General features: G+C 42.3%; 1 protein-coding gene across 11 annotated transcripts in view; it reads right to left on the reverse strand.

Annotated features, from left to right (window-relative positions):
• camk2g2 (calcium/calmodulin-dependent protein kinase (CaM kinase) II gamma 2) overlaps positions 1-20,261 on the reverse strand; it is a 56,421-nt gene that overhangs the window by 24,687 nt on the left and 11,473 nt on the right. For all 11 annotated transcript variants that reach the window (XM_079169167.1, XM_079169168.1, XM_079169171.1 and 8 more), the window contains exons 3-8: positions 10,599-10,658; positions 8,311-8,365; positions 7,610-7,675; positions 4,734-4,806; positions 467-569; positions 57-140 (exon numbers count right to left, since the gene is read on the reverse strand). In XM_079169167.1, coding sequence (XP_079025293.1) covers positions 57-140; positions 467-569; positions 4,734-4,806; positions 7,610-7,675; positions 8,311-8,365; positions 10,599-10,658 — 441 coding nt within the window. The remainder of the gene's footprint in view (positions 1-56; positions 141-466; positions 570-4,733; positions 4,807-7,609; positions 7,676-8,310; positions 8,366-10,598; positions 10,659-20,261) is intronic.

A 20,261-nucleotide genomic window follows, 5' to 3' on the forward strand; every position in this document is an offset into this window, starting at 1 on the left:
TTAGTGAGCACATGAATGCCGCAGCATACAAAGAGACAGAAGGTAGACTAACTGACCACACGCCCATATGTCCACCGGCTTGCCGTACGGGTCCTTTCTCAACACTTCTGGGGACAGATAACCTGGAGTTCCTGCAAAACCTGGAAAAAAAACAAAGACACATGATTTCAGCAAGATTATGGCTTCATAAGCCTTTATGATCTTTGCATCAACACACAAACTACTTTCTCTTGAATGTATGGTGTTATTAATTAAGTTCTCTTGCACAGTTACAAAAATAGAGCATTTTATTATAATACTGTACTGAAACAAACTGTAGCTCGACACTAAATTAATACTTCCTTATTTCACATAGTCATAGTGATGGGGATTTTTTTGCTGAAGCAAACACTACCGCTGAAAGTGAATAGTGTGGAATAATTACAGATAATAAGGTTACACATTCTATTCAAGTGTTATTTCTTACCAAACCATGCCTGTTGGTCTGCCTGCACCTCGATGGCGAGACCGAAGTCTGCAAGCTTCACCGCGGCTCCCTTCATCTTACTGGCCAGCAGCAGGTTCTCCGGCTGCGACACACACAGATAAATAGTTCTTTAGGGAGAAATATTTTCACTCAGGCTGCAAACCTTTGTCACTTATACTTTGTCTGTAAAATGTCAAACATACAGACAAAATCCATCACAAGTTCATTTAAATTCTTCTCAGGCCAACACTCAAAAACCCCCCAAAGGTTCTTCAATATTCAGAGAAACCCAGAAAGACAAGTCATTTAATAAGAACAGGTTGTTAAATGTATCATTGGACAAACTCTCTATGTTTTGCATAGGAAAATAAGTTTTAGCAAAGATTTGAGCAAAAATAGGGACATCAAAATAATGATATTAAGGGTAAAAGAGATAAGCATGTACCCTCCTCCAGGAAATGTCCCATGTGTCTGCATGACTGGATGAGCTGCAGGAGCTCCATGACAGACAGTAGTAATGAGGCATGATTCGGTCAAGCAGGCCACAAAGACTTCCCCCAAAGGAAAGACCTTCTCAGTCAGCTGTCACTGAATTTGACACAGCGTTTTTGAAACTGTCCGTCTGAGAACAGTCATGCAAAAGACATATTTACTGTGATTTCGCCGTCTTGGCCGCGAAGGGACATATTAACTGGGATTTCTTAGCTGCTTCCTCATCTTCCTCATTTGCATCTCTTTATATCATGTCACTTGAGGTGAGAGGAAGAAGAAATTGAGGAACTGCATCTGGTCAAGTGTAATTTGACAGAAGGTCAGTTACTGATATAGCTGCACTGCACAGCTGATTTACCCGGTTTAGGTTTTCCTACATAATGTCGGGTTGGCCAGTTTATTCACCTCACACCAAGAAGGTCCTGGGTTTGACAGATAGTTGCTATGCCCACCCTGAACCATACAGCCTCACAGACATTAAATGTTATCACATGTATGTACATTTTAATAATAAAGGGGGAAATGCTGTACGGGAAATCATGGACGTTAACATTTCTGTCAAGGTGCCTTTTGATATGATCGATGTTCCTGAAAGCTCCTTCGGCTTTTGTGTTTTTGGACTTCCCCTGCCATCATTTTCAGTATTTAAAATGTGAGGGTGGTCTGGCTCACACTACTATCGTCTCTCAGCCAGATGTAAATGCAAGCTGAAAGGTCACCCGACTCCGCCTCCTCTTAGGCTGCCTGTCTAAAGGAAACAGATGACCCCATCCTCAGTAAAGAAGAAATAACAGCAGCTTCATCTTGGGAGACTATTTAGCAAGCGGAAACCTCCGGTTCTGAAGGTTGGAAGGCACCAGCAGGGAGTGAATAAGTCAGATTGTATAGAAGTCTATGAGAAAATGACTCTGCTTCTTACTTGATTCATTACCTCAGTAAACATTGTAATTTCAAGTCTTGCTCAATACAAAATTAGTAAATTATGATCCCATTTAGAGTAAAATAAGACTATAAAGCAAGGTATGCTTCAGGACGGGGCTACCGTGTGATTGACAGGTCACTACGGTCATATACGGCGTCTCTACGTCACTCGTCCCCAGTCCAAATATGGTCACTTCCTTTCACTGGTTGCAAAAAGTCAAGATTCGAGGCTTCAAAACGGCAGTCCACAAACCAATAGGTGGCGTCACAACGACTAGGTCCACTTCTTATCTACCGTCTACGCCATCGAGGGATGATGTGCAAGACGAGGATCACGTGACCGACTGGGGGGACCAAGCTAGTGCTTGCCGGCTTCTCCTCCGGTAATAATTACTTCTTACAGTACAAGTCATTAGCCTAGTGAGAAAGGCTACCGAAAAGTAGCTTACAGATGGCCTTGGCTGTCGTCTTATTGAGAGTATCCTGCATTATACCCTGGATCTTGGACCTTGTTCGTCTGCCAGCTCTTCCTCCCTAATTTGAATCGAAATAACGTAACCCTCCAGGTGTAAAATGGGGTGTGTGTATAGAAAACAGATGTTTTTCTTTACCAATGTGGTGAACCTATCTGTGCTGTGTGTGTCTCGAGAGCTAAAGTCTTTGCAGTGGTTAGCCGTCCTCATCGCCTCAAATGCAGTCTTTGTGCTTATAGTCTGTTTCTTCTCATCTGTTAGTCTCTCTCCCTCTCTCCCTCCATCTAGTTATCGATGTATCCATCCCTCCCTTCTATCATCCCTCCCTTCAATCGGGGCAGAGCTGAGCGGGGGGGGGGGGACTGCACAGGGACAGAGAGCTGGAGTGAAAGCAACAGAAGAAGAGAGAGACAGAGAGAGACAGATAGATATGGGAGGTGGCATAATGAGTCCCTACGCTGGCACTGCAGCAGCCGGGTGACCTCACCCTACAGTTACCATGGCAACTCAGCCTGCCACCAGCCAACAGCGCTCAACTCTTTCTCTCTAATTCTTGTTTCTACCCCCCCCCCCCGCCCCCAGTGAGTGGCCCTCCCAAGATGACAGGGAGGCAAGAATATGATGTGTGTGTGAGGTCACACCTCTCGTTGCAGGCATTATTAGTAATTTTTATGACTCCAATACAGATGTGTCTTTTGGCAGCTTCATCCCGAGGATGGTGCTTTCTTTTTAGCTGTCAGATGATTGGAGGGTTTGTTCGGTAACCAAGAATCCTGCTCAGAGAAATTAAAGCCTTAAGCAGCAACAATTGATTTTTTTTTTTAAGCCAAGCTGTAAAGACAACATTGACACAAAATCATTTTTAAAGTTGCGGTGGCTAACATGTTGCTAACTTGTTACACATCCAGCAGATAGAGAGAAACATTTGCATTCATTTGAATTTTATATCCGTTTTGCTGCCCTCACCACGTTCACCAGCTAGTCGCTAACTTTGTCATTGTGTGCTGGACGGGTAGTGGACCGCTGATTTATAAGATTAAAACAGCTGCCTGCTGCTGCTGGAAACCAGGTCGATGAAAGCGGTGAGACACAACACAGAGTTTACAAGTTATGGCAGGTTTAAAATTGGAAAATCAACTTATTCCGCTCTGTCGATCTGAGTTTTGATATACATTCTGTATCAGCCTGTTCCAGCTCTTCATTGAAGCCATCGCGGAAATAATGCACTTCCTGTAAGTCGATTTGGGCAAAAACATTTGCCTAATGCATGCAATATAATGTTATGTTTCATAATACTTAAACGGAGTAAAATATATAATAGAATCCATGAATAAAAAAATGAATCCAAGACTTCATGTTTTTATGCTGCTTCATTTCATCAATGGGAAATATTCCAGATGTCTTGCAGACACTTTTCCCCCAAATTCAACCTGGCATATTTAGTAATTTTGGAAACTTTGGGATCCCGATGGGAATATAATACGTTTTGTTGGGTTGGAACATTATTTGGCTGCACAGAATGATGCAGCACAGATGCAGTTTGAATACATGAAAAGAGAGTTGTACATTAACAATGTACCGATAATTCATTTCTGTCCTCTGTCCATCTGTCTTCCCTGTCCGAGTTCATTTGATACCGAGATCCACACGCAAGCTAAAAATCAATGGAAAGCAATACAAGTCCATTTACCCCACTCACGCACAAAAGCTAATTGTCTATTTTCCAATTACGTTCGTCTTACTTACCCAAGAATAATGGTTTCATTTTGCACTGTCACATAAAAGTAATAGAGCAGATTGTTAAGTAAACTATTAAAGTAAAGGACTGGCAGTAAAATAAATCTGGTGCAATTATCCAGGGGTTTCAATCTCGGCTCCCTTCACTGTCCTCATTCACCATATTATCAAACTGAAATCACACAGCTGAGGAGGTCACAGTGCTGTTGGTTTCTGTTAGGGGTGAACAGTCTTGCCGCGAGGGGAAATCGTCACCGGCCGTCATCTCATCCACCGACCCGCTATTAATAGCAGCTGGTCTGCTTTCGTCACTCCTCGGCAGCGCAGGAGGAGGGGAGGAGGCAGGGGGGAGGGATAGGTGAGAGGGGACGAGAGTAGAAGTGCGGGATAAGAGGGGATAAGAGGGGATAGAGGGGAGGGAGCACAGACATAGAGGAGGATGGGAATAGAACAAAAATCAGGTGAAGAGCAGGATGGATGATGCCAAAGGGTTCTTAACGTCACGCTGTGACGTCTGCGCGAGCGTGTGCACATGTGTGTGTTCAGACCTGTTGTGAATCCACACAAATGCCTTTTTTTATTCACAACGTGTTATTTCTGCACGATAACTGGAATGTGTTCACCGCCGGTATATGATAACTCACCTTGAGGTCCCTGTGCACAATGTCATGCTGGTGGATGTGACTGACGCTCTCCAGGATCTGATTGATGCAGTGGCTGGAGGAGACAGAGAGGGATTAGAACCAGAGGAGACACACATCCGTTTATCCACAACAGCTGGATGACAAGAGACTGAAGGAGTAGAATATAAAACGTTGAGGGAGGTTTGTCAAATATTTGAACTCAACACAATTTGGTCCTTTGGGTACATTTTGAATGCTGACTGTGTTTCTTTTTATTTATGTATCAAACATGAAAGGTCAAGCAGAAAAGAGACTTCCTAAAATCCAAATCAACTTATGTTCAACTTTTCCCAGCAAGGTCAAAAACAGAGGAAGTCTGTACTGGAAAGGGAGCGACATGTTGACACAGGCCAGGGAGAGAAGGAAAAGACAAGAAAAGGCAAAGAAAGATGACAAAACCAACAACTGCGGGGGCTGTGTGCCACCGTTTCTGTAACTTTCCAAAACAGACAATCCGACACTCACACCCACCTCGCGCCTCTATTGGCTGGGTGTGTGGAGGTGAGAAACTACGCAGGTTTTTAACTTCTCTCTCTAGCTTTCTTTTTTTCTTTTTTTACACAACCATATCTGACAACAGAGTACAACACCACTAATGTCTGAAAGTATGCATTGTTTTCTCCAAATTTAAACAACAACGTATCTCATCCATCTCTATTTCGGGTGGCTTTTCAATCCGCCTGCTGAATTTTATCCGTCTATACTTTTGATTAAAAAAACGTTGGACAACACTTCTTATGAACTACTTCTGTTCCAGCACAACCCGACCCTAATACTCTCGTGGCTGAATGGGAGCAAATCCCTGCAACCAGGTGCCTGTTTTCACCAAATTGTTGACACGCCAGCTGTGACTTGCAACATGAGATAATTTCCTCTCGCTCATTGCGACATGCTCCACTAATAAAAACAACTGGTATATGTATGACTCATGCATGAGCTTAAGAGAGCCCTGTAATGTCACACGGACACCATTTGCGATCTGCATGTTGCTGCACAAGAGGATAAGAGGTGCATGTGGGAGAAAAGTTTGGTGCATTTTTATGTGAATGGATGTGTGGAAGGATGTGAAGCGGGCAGTGTGTTCGTGTGCTGTTGAGGCACTGAGGGGGGTGGGGGGGGGTTCTTATGTAAGCTTGTCCTAAGCTTACATATCAGCAATTCTGCTGGTCTGATGCGCAGTTAGAAAACACTATTATTTTTTTGTATATTAAATTGAACTTGACATGAGTTCAGGGTCAGGAGGGTTCACAGAGACAGAATTAGGGACGTTGTGTCCAAATTAGGCTGAATCTGGATTCCACATTTTATTCTCTTCCCTGTTTCTGCAGCTGCAGTGCCCTTACTTACTTACTGCTGCTGCTGCTGCTGGCCTTACTCACATTGTATCCCCTGCCCCGTCTATTCATGCCTCACATCTCTCCTGCCTTTCCTTTCCTGTTTCCTTTAATTTAGTTGGTCCTTGAAGTAGAGATCAATATCAGAAGAGAACTAATCCAGAATGTGTGTGTCCATCCTCTAGACAACCAAAGGCCTAGACTAGTTTTTTACTGGGCAAATAATTCAATATGATAACTTATCATATTTCAATGGAATCATATTGTGATGGAATCATATATCCAGATATCGTGTGATACACAATTACTTTGTCTAAATTAACAATAAAAAGCACACACCGACTCATGTTTCTCAGAAAATCTAATCGTTTGCACTAATAGAGAATAGTCGATACTTTTCATTCGTCAAATATTCAATATCTGTGATTGACATGTGGCTTCAACTACCATTGCAAGGTGAGGCACTTGAGAAACCCAAGGAGGACGTCGTCATGTTGAGTCAGATGTGGGCAGAAGTTTTGAGTGCCCATGCTTCTTCTCTGTTCACCCATGTGCATGATGCCTATTAGCTGTTTGAAGCTGACTTCTCTTCTGTTCTCTCTTAAGGTGTCTCCATCGAGACCATCTACTTGGCCAGCGTGAAAGATTTGCTTTTCCTTGTTTATTAGAGGCAGGGCTTCTAATAGTACAGGCTTAGGGAGAGACAAACGGGCCAAATCCCTCCGTATGATGAAGTGTCGGCTTGATATGCACCTGTATACAAAAAGTCTAACCTTTATTGACGACTATCTGCTCATTGGACGAGGAAGAAGAAGTCGTACACCACCTGAACAACACCGTTACACCTGGCGCTGGCACACAGATTGATAGTCATGATGTATCATTACGCCCTCAGATTTGTGAGATCCAAAGTGAAATTGGTCCACAAAGATCTCAGTTCACTATTAATAATCAGACAAGAAAGACATTCTTGGCTGAAGATGCTCGAACATAACGTTGACGTTGGGTAATGAATGTGTTGACAGAATTTTACGTTTGGACCTTTATTTGATCATGTGGAGTTATTTTTATGTAATTCTATTTTGATGTTCAACTAAATAAAGCATGTCCGACAAAAATCTGCTTGAGCAATATATAAAGGTTAGTCTGCACAATCCACGCAGGTGCATGTGCTGCACTGCAAAAAACAACAGGCCCAAAATAATGTTTCAAAACTTGGGGACAGCTTAGTCATTATTTATTAATGGCATTAAACTAAAAGCCCTGAGTCACACGGTCAAAAATAAACCTCAGAGACGTGCCAGAAACCAAAAGCATTGCTTCTTTTACTGAAGCACCCAGTACAACACAGATTTAAATAGGATAAACATGTTGTACTTTCACCCAACTACTTTCCCTGCCTGAAATTTTACTGCGTCAGCCACAAAAACTTCCCAAGCAGGAAAGATGACTAGTGGCACATAACACAACACGTTGACATGTGAGCATGACGACATACTGTACCTGGCATCGGCCTCGCTGTAGTACTCTCTAGCGACAATGTCCTCAAACAGCTCCCCTCCAGTGACGCTGCACACAAACAAAACAAGAGAGCTGGTTGGTTCTATTCTCATTTTGAGGAAGGACATTGATTTATGCTGATGTTAGTGGTGACACGTCCCCATAGATCCATCATGTTCTGTGTTAATGAGTAACATCTGCGATTACAGGAGAGGATGTGAAAAAATAAAACGACTTCAGGTCTTCTCTTCCATTTCTCCTGATTCAACTCACAGTATGAAACAGGAAGCTTGACTCAACTGTTCCCATCTTTTCTATTTGTGGGGTTAACAAGATGAGAAGCTGGGAATTAAATTTACAATATTTAAAAACTGGAAACACAATGAACACCTTTGTGCGATTACTATTAAAATAGGGTTTAATTAAAGAGACTGAACTTTTCCATCATGGCAGCTCAGTGGAAAAGCTCAAATACTGTACAGCTGTGAATGGTGAAAATAGAAATGTCAACTTATTTGTTGCTTGGGTGAAGCAATTCATCCTGGAGCAATATTCCACCTGTGACGTATGTGTGTGTGTGTGTGTGTGTGTGTGTGTGTGTGTGTGTGTGTGTGTGTGTGTGTGTGTGTGTGTGTGTGTGTGTGTGTGTGTGTGTGTGTGTGTGTGTGTGTGTGTGTGTGTGTGTGTGTGCGCGGTTTACTTACAGGTCAAAGACAAGGTAATGGAAGCCTTCCTCTGAGATGCTGTCATGGAGTCGTACTAGCGAGGGCGAAAGAGAAAGACTTCAATTAGAAATCAGTACGTTAGGTTAAGACGACCACAATGAATCTTCTCTGTCTGTATGCGAGTGTGTGGTTTATGTCCCGCAGTAATGCGTTACAGTAATCAGATTAATGTTTTCAGTAGTGTTTGGGATTACACTTTGAAAGTCAGTAATTACATTACATTTGCTAATCCCAGTAACACTTTGTTACTTTCACATTTGATGGTCGGTTTGAGTTTTCAAGTAACTTGCCCAATACTGCTATAAAACAACCAGTTATCATATTAGATCGTTAAAGATTATTTCAGAGAATAAAGTGCTAAATTGGCATATATATTATTTATGCATCCCCAAGACACCAAATCCAGCTGCTTGCTACCTGCAACGTACATAAAATGAACATGTTTTTCATAACACAGGGAAGGAAAAGTGCCGTTTACCTTGATGACAGGTCGGAGTTTTTTGTCTTATCGTCTTATGTTTGGTCTAGTTTAATTTATGTAAGTCTGTAAATTGTGCAGAATTATTGTGTTTGATCTTTTTAATCTAATTTAACCATTTGTTGACACAGGAGCATCTTAATTTATGATTTGAGTGTTTTACTTTACTTAGGCTACGCTGCTGTCATTTGCTTAAATGTAGCTTTTTATTGAGGAAACACCTGCATTTTGTAAGCTCCTAATGATTATTGTTGATGTGGCAGACGATCAATGCATCACTGATCACTGACCAGTGGGAGCAAAGCACAAGAACCACACTTCTCTCAAGGCAGTGCAGTATTATTATGGTATGTTCACAATCATATCAAACACCCGGAAGGTCAGGTGATACACGGCCCTTTCACTGATCTGAAATCATCCACTCCAAAGGCTCGACAGCAGGTTTCTAAAGCCTGAGTGCCACCTGGCGTGTTGGCAACCAGCAATCAGCTTTTGGAAGATCAAGTTGACAGAATGGTTGCCATATTTTAATCATCTATAATTAATGTGATACTGGTCATTTCATTTTAGGTGTTCTCTCTGTTAGAGAGGCACAAAAGCAGGCAGCAAACATCGATGTACACAGAGGGGTGAAAGCTTCTTTTTTGTTTTCGTCACACAGGAGGAGCTCCTGCCAACAAAGACGACTTTTACCATTAGCTGTTTTTAACCAGCAGCTCTCGAGTCACCTCAAAGGTAGATTAAAATCCTGGGCGAAGGCGCTCGAGTGCTTTAAATTAGGCCTGAAAATGTTGGATATGACTCTCTTCTTGCTTCAGACGGCTTACATTTAGAGAAAAGATAACTTGACGTGCCTTCCCCTTGAGAAGGGGATAAGAAAAGAGCAGCTGAGGGAGGAAAAGAAAGGCAGAGTAGGACGATGACGGAGCAGGAATCAGGTGGGACGAAGAAGAAAGAGGGAATAAATGAAACCATACCTATTATGCTGTTATCACACCCTGCATGTGTGTGTGTGTGTGTATAGCTCACTCGGAGCGCCACACTACAGTATGATAAGACACTTGGTAGTTCTGCCAAAAATATACTTTGCCATTTCCTTCCTCTCTCAAGGGGCCGCTGCCTTTAGTCCGGGTCTCTCTCTCTCTCTCTCTCTCTCTCTCTCTCTTTGCCTACTTGACAATCTATTGCCAACAGCAACATTTTTGCAAATTTGCACCTATAAATTAGCCGAATTAGCTATTAGAAGTTCCTGTTTGAAACGTACCCATGGACGAGTATTAAACAGCGTCTTTTCTTCCATGATTTCTTGCAGATGTATGCATGTTTATTCATGATGACATATAATAATAATAATAATAATAATAATAATAATAATAATAATATACCCGGAAAGTGTAAGCCACACTGAATCTAAAACTATGTGTATAATGTTGGAGTTTCCAGATTTTGACAGATTTTTGACTCAGAGAAGAGAGAGTGAGAGCAAATTGTGGTAATCAGACGTTAATGTTTTTAAAGTAGTTTGTTTGCCTTCATGAGTGCAACAGCCTGCTGGAACTGGAGACCCCAGGCTTTCTTTAACCGCTCAAAAAACATTCCTAACATTGTTTTAGATACTTTATGACTTTTACGAATTTTATGAGAAATGCGTATAATCGTGGTTTTGTGCCGATGACATGTTCCAGAAGGCCGCTACAGAAAATAGCTTTTGCAGTGACTTCTTACCGTCCGATGTTCTGAATTAGCAGAGCCGCTCCACTAATCCACTTGGCTCTCAAAAATGACTCACCTATGTTTGGATGTTTCAGCAGACGACAGATCCTGGCCTCCCGGTCCAGCTTCTGATGATCTGAGGACAGAAAAGACGGAGACGGACCAGTGAGGACACAATCTCAGTATCAGGAAGAAAAACAAGACGCTTTGTTGTCAGTGACCAAAACACAGAACAACTCAAAGCCAACATAAAAGTACACAACAAGGGGCTGCATAACATCCACATAATCTGACTGCAGTTCATGTTGTTCAGTAGCACTTGTTACATTCTTCTTCATAACCTTTTAACAGACACAGAGCTAATAAATAATAAATAATTTGTTTTTGCAAACATTAAAACTTGATATCTTGTTTGGAAGGACTTCAGAAGCACCAGCGACTTTGTGAATTGATTAAACATTTTATTTTAACTGTGCCACACATAAACACACACATTATTCCCGTTCTCTCCGACCTCTTCTGCTCCTCCTATTCCATTCACAACAGTAGTTTCCCTCTAAAACTGCCAATTCTGCAACAGCCATCAAATCGACTTGAGCTGGAGGGGACAGCAGAGACAGGATGTCAACAAGGCAAGAGACACGGCGACACAGACGAGCTAAAAGGCCAAAACAGTGGCTGTCAACTAATAGGAGTTTGCACAAGTGGACAGACAGGCCGCTAAATACTGTGTACACACACACACACACACACACACACACACACACACACACACACACACACACACACACACACACACACACACACCCTCTAGCACAAGCTTTTTGCACTTAGTGGAATTAGTCTTGTGGGTCCGCCCTTAATATAATCAGCGTCCAGATAATGATTCTAATGGCGAGGAGAGGATGTCTGTGTGTGTGTCTGTGTGTGTGTGTGTGTGTGTGTGTGTGTGTGTGTGTGTGTGTGTGTGCAGCTGGATGTTGTGGACAGACAGATTGGTTGTAGGACAGTAGATGGATACAGTGGACAACATTTCCTGTTGCAGGGTGTCAGAGGTCTAGTTCATACTGGACACTCCTGCCACCCACCACCTGCTGGTCTCAGGGGACAGATGGGGCTGTATGTATGTGTGTATGTGCGTATGTGAAAGAGGGGGAATGGCACTGGACATTCGACCTGCTTAACATGTTATCAGCCCATTTAAATGGTTGTGGAATACTTCCTTCCTTCACAGTAAACACTGAGGGGCCTTTAGAGGCAGCGGAAAATGTAAACTACTACATAAATATGTAATCTGTGGTCTTGTGTGCATTCAAGGCATTCAAAATGTATGAAAATTAAACTACACTTATGTATCTCACAAGGCACTGGCCAACATGAGGCAGAGACATACAACTGACATAAGTGGTCTCTGCTCAGTAATAATTTACCACTATGTATTCATGGTGGACAGATAGCATTACAAGCATATAGCTGATGTTATGGATATCCTACATCATAATTTCTGCTGGTTCTGATCTGTGCTACGTCTTCAAGGGCGTTTAAAGGAGCAGTGAGACTCGGTCAATGAGAGGAGACGTCAATTAGCTCATGAATTGATTGATGATTGATCATGATTGGCACCATTAAAGGTTTGTGCATTGATTTCCTATTAAATCCTTCACCACCAACGAGCTCCTGCAGGAGAGGACACGGCGGCATCAACACGCTATCCCAAGTTTGACCCCTAACCTCTGACCCACAGGGCTAAGCCAATCAGCTGCAGCATTTATCCTGACACGACAAATCAAAAGCGCTCTGCAGACATTCCACAACCTTCTTCTCGGAGCCATAATGGCTTATTTTGGCCGTCTGTATTCTTAGAAGTTGGATCAGCCTGCAAAAATAGTTTTATTTTTCAGTGCTGGCCTGAGATGACGGCTTTATTATGCTTGTGATAGCAGACAGTCTTGGCAGCTTGCTGCTTAGAGGAACTAGAAATGACTGAGGAGTTTCAATAGAAAGACGAGAGAACAAGCTCAAGGCTTCAAAAAAGGGACAAATCGTACAGAGAAGAATAGAAACGAGAGGAATTGACTGAAGATTAGCAGAAGATGATCAGTGTCAAATACAGAAGGTGCCACTGTTAAAAATAGCACTCTACTCTTCGTTATACAAATATATAATGTTTTTTATATACAATCAGGACAAAGGGTGAGTTGATAATAAAACCTAAACAACACATCAGATCAACAGAGCAGCATTAAAGGGCCTCAACTGACATTAATCAACTACAGGAAATTAGAGCTCATCAACAATAAGTAGCGCAGTGGACAGTATTAATCATACTAGATACTAGTGTTGAAACAGTGACTATTTTCGACCCGCAGCAAAGCGGGGGCTAGTCCTGTTAAAGCGAAAGTCTGAGTCGCCGAGAGTGAGATTACACCATTCGTACGTTGAGTTTCACTATTGGTGCTCTTTTAAAATAAAAAAGGGACATTTCTGGTAATGTCTCTGCCCTGGCGATCAAGCATCTGATCCACTTCCTCAATACATACTCGGTTGTTACTGCACATATTACTGACACCACGATAGAACAATTACAGATGGTCTTTTATCAGCTGGGAATTCACGTTATAGACTATCGCTGACTGTGACAATTTAGCCACAGTTGAGCACATTGACCTTAAACGAACAGAGGCCCGAGACGAGGTTTCATCCCAGTCTTGTTGGACTAGTTTTGAAACCGTTACTTCTTACATTGTCCACCATATTTAGATCAATGAGGGTAAACTAAATAACAGAAACGTCTCTCTGTGTAATGCCATAACATTCAACAGCACCACAAACTACAATGTCCAAAATCATCTTAGAAATCAGCAACTCACGAGAACAAAAAGCAACAATGTTTTGGACACAAGCTGAAACAGAAGTGAGCAGTTCACAGTACCAAGGAAAAACATTTTAATCACTTTAAGACTAAAACTATATTAAAATAGCCTTAATGATCTCATTTTAGATGAAGTTATCAATGCGGTGGGCTACACTGGAAAACACAAAAGAGGAAGAACTGGTGTGTGCAAGTTCCTTGTTAACTTTTCCATCTTCGTAGGATTTGAAGTAGAAAGTGAGAGAGCCTTCATCATCCCCCACCCACACACACACACACACACACACACACACACACACACACACACACACACACACACACACACACACACACACACACACACACACACACACACACACACACACCCCTTTTACAGCGTTCCAGAAAGACGTGGTGACATCATATTGTCTGCTCCGTAAAGCACAACACAGAGCACTTAGCGCAATTGGAGTGAGTGATGAGCGACGGCGTGGCTCAACATATTCATTTATCCATCATCTCTAGACGCTCTGAGCAGACTGCAGCACTGGCTGAATGGAGTGATGGATGGATGAATTATTTCAGCCCAAATCTACTGTTTGAATGATCCACAACTCCTCCACCCGTGTACAGCCATTAACGTCTGCCAGCTTATATTTTATGTATTGCAGCATCTCTCCACTCTGCAACATTGCACTGCAGTATTATCGTTTACAATTTATATATACACTCATCTTCTTTGCACATAATAGCTTCATGTTTTAGTTGGTCCTTGTTTATTTCTGTGTATATGCAATGAGAGCAAAAGTAAAATTGGTGGTATTTCTACTCATACCTGCCCAATAAAACTGATTCAGATTCAGGGAAAGATACAGACAATACTTACACTAAATGTCAACTAACTGAGCACAGAGGAAAGACTCAAACAATCTCTCACATTATTTTTCTATATCTCGTGACAAGTGGTCATTAGCCGGGGTTACACTTATCATCCGATCGTTCCAGGACGCAGTAACCGTAAAGTCTGAATTTGGCGTTCATGCAGGTGTTGTTCTTCTATACTTCAAGTTGCACCAAACTTCCTGTCAACCAGATATTTCCTCCACAAAAAACAAAGAACATACACATTGGAGTATTTCCAGGAAAATGTAAAAGATAACTTGACACACCGGTGGCTTTTATAAGTAGCAGCAAAACACAGGTTCATAGTCAGTCAGCACCACGTCAAAGTGCCCTCTCCTCAGGGGCCGCCGGAGAACAAGCAGAGTCAACAAAAGACCTCGGCTGGCATGTACCATCCTCCATCTGCTGATTGGAGCCCACCTGGCAACCTGCACCATAAGCATAAGCATAGCAGGATATCAGCACGACGACTCGCTGGTCACACGCACGCTTCTCCCTTTTAAAAGAACTTCACCATGAAGCCACTCGTGCACAGCTGCTCTCGTTCTAAAGTATTCACGTCCAACTACGACTTACAACTGACCCGACAACACTGTCAAGTCAGTTCTCAGTCTGTTCTGAGATACACTATATAATACAAACATCATCGCTATCTAGATTACATGACAATATCTGTAACATTTGTGTTTCTAAAGATGAAAATAACCCCAACATTGGCAAAATAGTTATTTATGAAGCAGAAATTAATCAGCCAAACATCCACCTACCCAATAGATGAAGGTGTGCTTTTATCCTTTTCAAAATTAGTCTGGCTGTTTAGTTTTTTGTCGTATTGTCACACTTAAAGAAGTATATTGTATTAGAGTGCATCTATGTGCAATTCAGCGGCTGTTAAGTGTGTGTGTGTGTGTGTTGTTGTTGTTAGATAACCAATGATTCCATTTGAAGCCTTTTAGTGACTTTCCAGACAAGTCAATGAAAACTAAAAGCATGTCTCTCAGCTTTGTTTCACACACACACACACACACACACACACACACACACACACACACACACACACACACACACACACACACACACACTAAAGTTTCACTGGTTAAAAGGCTCTAAAATACAATTTCCTCCTCTCATTGTTGCGATTCCTTACATTAGACTGCTGGCCTGACGAATGTTATTGTTAAGTGTGTTACCGTGAGCTCAAGTATCTTGTGATTGGATTTGGCATCATTTTATAGACATATGAATTGAATGAGCATAAAGCCATAATTTTAAAGTACATATTGTTAGTTGCATCTCTCTCAGATCAGTGTTTGTTCAGGGAAATCTAGTTTTTAAATCACATCCCAAGAAAAGCAAGGAAACTGCATGAACATTGTACTGAAGTGTGTGTGTGTGTGTGTCTCTGCAAGAGAATTAGAGGTAGAGCTTGTTAAACACTGGAGGGTAATTTCTTTCTATCTGCGGGTAGAACAGGATAAAAGGAAAACCAACTGATATGAGATAAATGAATGACGGACTGACAGAAAGAGAAAAACAGACAGACTTCGGGTCAGCGTGGCCCAGAGAGCAGACGAGACTATAAATAGATCCAATCCTCCTCCGGCTTACAGCCCTGAATCACACTGACCCGGCCCGCCCTGCATCACCAAGCAGAGAGGCAGAGACACAATGAGACAGAAAGTGAGAGACGGAGACACAGAGAAAGGCCGACACGTGGAGGCGTACAGCGAAACGAGACAGGCGGAGGTGAGTTTCTGACACCGATCACCTCCGGTCCCGTCGCAGCTTTTCAACAAGTCAGACATCCCGGCGCTGAGAGGTCAGCCTGGCGTCACAGTGGGCTAAAGCTGAGGCTCGTGTCGCCGACTCAAAGCCAGCAGCGTAACGATGCAAATACGACGAGGAGGAGACGACGATAAGGGGAACGAGGACGGTGGTGTTGATAATGTCACGATTCTGACACTTGCAGCTATAACCATTAAAACAACAGCACAGTAGTAGTAAGCTGATACTTGTTCCATTCTTCTCCATCTTTCAAACTATTTACAGCCAGTCAGGACACGCACCCAATTCTCAAGAACCCTCACCTTTCACAACCCTGAACAGACACTTTTTTTCCCCCATCCGTGAGCTTGGCAGTATGCTAATTAGACTGAGACAGACACCAGTTCTGCTCTACTGGACCCCCCGAGTCAAGAAAAAAAAAACGAAACAAGACAAGATTCTACAGCCATGCTGGCAGCTCTGTGAGGCTGTATTTAGGCACAGAGGTGCTTTGAGAAAAATGCTAACATCAGCATGCTAACAAGCTTAACAGCTTCCAGTTTCCAGCCCTCTCTCTCTCTCTCTCTCTGTGTGTGTCTCCCTCTCTGGATACTGATCCCCAATATCCCTTGTGCTCAGAGGGTTACCCATAAGAGGCAGCCAACGACACACCGGTATGTTGAGATGAACCTGCTACCTGAGGATTTGGGTTTACAGCATACAGGGATGGAGAATTCAAACCGCCTTCATTACTTTAAATAAGGCTTTCCTCACCTTTGCTTCATAAACAGCTTTACACAGCTGTGGAAAATCACTCTCTAATTTCCACTGCAAATTTCTCTCTCAATGCTCCGTCTGCAAAATATTGCACAAGTTGCGCGTTTACATTTTGAAGAGATGTATTATGAGACAATGTTCTTTCATGCTTTTCTGTTCTCAAATTTAGCATGAAAAACAACAGTGCATTAGTGTGTGTGTGTGTGCCTGAAAGGTATCAGAGTTGCTCAACCAAAACATGAAGTGACATACTGTGTATCCTTCTGTTGAACCATAAAGTTCTCTGTTCTGCATTATGGTCTGCATGTCTTCAGTCGGTGTGTGTGTGCGTGTGTGAGGTTGAGCAATTAAATGAAGCCTAATCAGACATTAGCTGACTGCTGGGAGAGACCAACATCGGGTTGCTTGTGAAAAGAGTCTGTGAGTCTCTGCCAGAAACGTTCACTCTGACCAACAGGATAACAAATATGAGAACAGCTTCACGTCCTTTAAACTTCCTCCTGTGGGGAGACGGCAGAGGGGGGTGTGGACTCTGCTTTATGATCCTCAAAGCTGGGGGAGTGTAACGCCGCGTGAAGCAGGCAGCAGTAACAGAAGCACTCACCAGTAGGAAGGAATCGCGATGGAAAGAGGTTATTTTGGGGCTCCTGACATTTGCCTGAAAGGCTGCCAGTAACTCTTTCACACAACAACCAGAGACGTCAAGAGGAATACAACCAGCTGATTTTGCCTGATTAATAGCAGTCTACAGCTCGACTCTTGAGAGCTTTCTTCATCTGATACGATCAACCCTCTGAACCCCAACATTGCTTTGAAAATACTCATGAAAAAGATAATTCACGCAACGCAATATTTGTTTAAATAACCGACACTGCTGCTCAATAACAACAGTCATGTGACCCGCTCTTGTACAGTACACGTTTGCATGTGTGATTTTCAGAGTAAAAGGCCCTTTCAATGAGTGATGCGTTTCTTGGGGAGTATTTACTGCACAACAGCAAGCATGGGTTGAATGTCAATGCTGTTATGGGATAATCAAGACAAATTCGTCACAACTGCTCTGCCAGCTCATCGTGCCATTTGAAAGCTTATCAGCATTAGAGCCGAGTGAGTCGTGACCATGATGCTAGTTTAGATCAACAGAGTTCATTAGGTTGAGCTCAAAGTTCAAACGTTTTTCTTTATACTAAATTAAGAAGCTACTATTTTTATTTCAGACATCCTTTAGTCAGAACAGATTCAAAGGCTTGATGACTCGTTTTAGAGAGAATTTCTTCATTTATGTCAGGTTAATGGGCAGGACTTCTCAAATACTTGCAGAGGCCTCTATTTACCCCAACTGAAGGGCAAATCTCATTTAAAAACAGGCTTTTATTTCTAATTGACTCTTTTAATCCCCACCCTCCTTTTACTACTCACATTACTTTACTATTTCATTATATTTGAGCTGGAATCTTCCTGATCCGTTTTAATTTGCTGTTTGCTGTAAATACAACTCATCTACGTTTACCTTTTGTCTTGATAAGTTCTGTGTAATGTACATTTCCAGAGCACTAGCTCCGATCAATGAGACTCAACACTTCCTGCACAGGTTAACATTAACAGCATTCCAGAAGCTCAGAATGTACAGTCCCTCCCATCGCGATCGGCGTTTCATGTGAATCATCTACAGACGGGCACGTTTTATTGATTCTAGCGACCGAAAAAAAAACAATGCACAAAAAAAAAAAAGTCCCCAAAAAAGTAAAACCCTGCTCCTCATCTCTGCTGGAGGCTACATTAGCTGCTAATACAGCAACGCACACACATCTTCACCTGAACTGCATGCAAGTGGGTTGCATTGTGGGTAATGTAGAAGACAGATTTTGATGAGGAAGGTGCATGCAATAAAAAACAAACACGTATCTCTGGTTCTGCTTTCTTTAGTTCAACAATGTTAAGTGAGTGATAAATCAGCAGAGTGCTGGTGGTGTGAAACGATTCATTACCATGTGAACTATTAAGCACAGATATTTCCACCATCCCTCGATGTTTCTTTTATTAATAACCAACCATTATTTGTATGTGCTGGCCATATTTGAACAATGAGAACTCAAGTTATGACAGCAGTGTTTCCAATACTGCATGTTCATTTCTCAGTAAATACAAGCTATTGGCTCAAAATGCTAAGGGAAAATGTGTGTGATGATAATGACACCCAAACTATTCCTAAGAATAGATCTGGAGGCAAATACTGGCACCTTTATTCCAGCACATAAATAACACTGAGCGGGTTCCCGGCCTTGATGTGTCACAGTGCAGCCTTGATCCTCGCTTAGTGATAACTAATCACTGATGAGCGGCTGTTCCAGGGAGACATGCTTCAACCCTGACAATGACCAGATCTGAGAGTTGTTCAAACACACACACACACACACACACGGTTATTCCCCGAGAGAAGGGATAATGGCCTCTATTGTGTGTTGGGACTGCCAGTCCTTTTGGTAATACATGAAGCGACACATGAACACACACCCAGAGTTCAACACAGACTTAAAGCGACCAGTAATGCTGGGTAAAGAGCGACAGCTGACGTAGATCATGTCTGACAGCTGAGCAGTGTGCAGCCTGGAAGAGTTAATCCTCGTCAAAAGCAAATAATGTAATTATTTGAAAAGTGCCCAGTCTGCTCTACCGTTCCTACCAAGCATCCACAATGTTTGATATGTATTTTGGAGCTTGTGGAACAACTGTTTGTTGTGTATGCAGAGATCAGCCTCAACACACAGGATCATTGAACGGGCTTGACTTGACACAGTGCAGGATTACACCGCTTTGTGTACGCAATGAGCTGTGTGTGTGCCGTTATCACTTTACTGTGTGTTTGTTGTTTTTATTGCTGCATTGGTTGAAATGGATTGGTCTGCTTCCATATATATCATAGTCACTTGCCAGTGAATTTAACAATTATTGCTTATTTATATTTCCATTCAGGACTATTGCTCGGCTGTTGAGGTCAAGTTTAAAAATGTTTGGTCGTCCTGCAGGGCAAAAGTGAAAGCAAGGGACACAATATGATGTATAAAAAGTGTTTCATTCTATGGAAAGTACTGGATTAATTAAATAAATACCATTTTTGTTGCCAATTAAGGAGAAAAATATGATGCAAGTTACCATTTTTCCATCTAAAATGCTCCTCGTTATGGATCATTGCAAAGGGTGATCCCCTGTTATTGTGGCAGCTCATTCTGTAATTATAATGATCAAGTGGAGATGTGTGCTTCAATTCACAAAACCTGCTGCGTCCCCCACAACCGCACACAAGTGTGTCAAGGCAGCAGGCCCTTAATGGGATTACTGTGAGAAGACTTTTGTTAAGAAAGGCTGATTTGATTGTAACCTTGGAAGCAGAAACAAACGCACCGACTGTGTTGGTGGCGTGCCAGTCAACAGGAGCGCACACTT

The sequence above is a fragment of the Pholis gunnellus genome, assembly GCF_910591455.1.
Source record: "Pholis gunnellus genome assembly, chromosome: 11".
Lineage (NCBI taxonomy): Eukaryota > Metazoa > Chordata > Actinopteri > Perciformes > Pholidae > Pholis > Pholis gunnellus.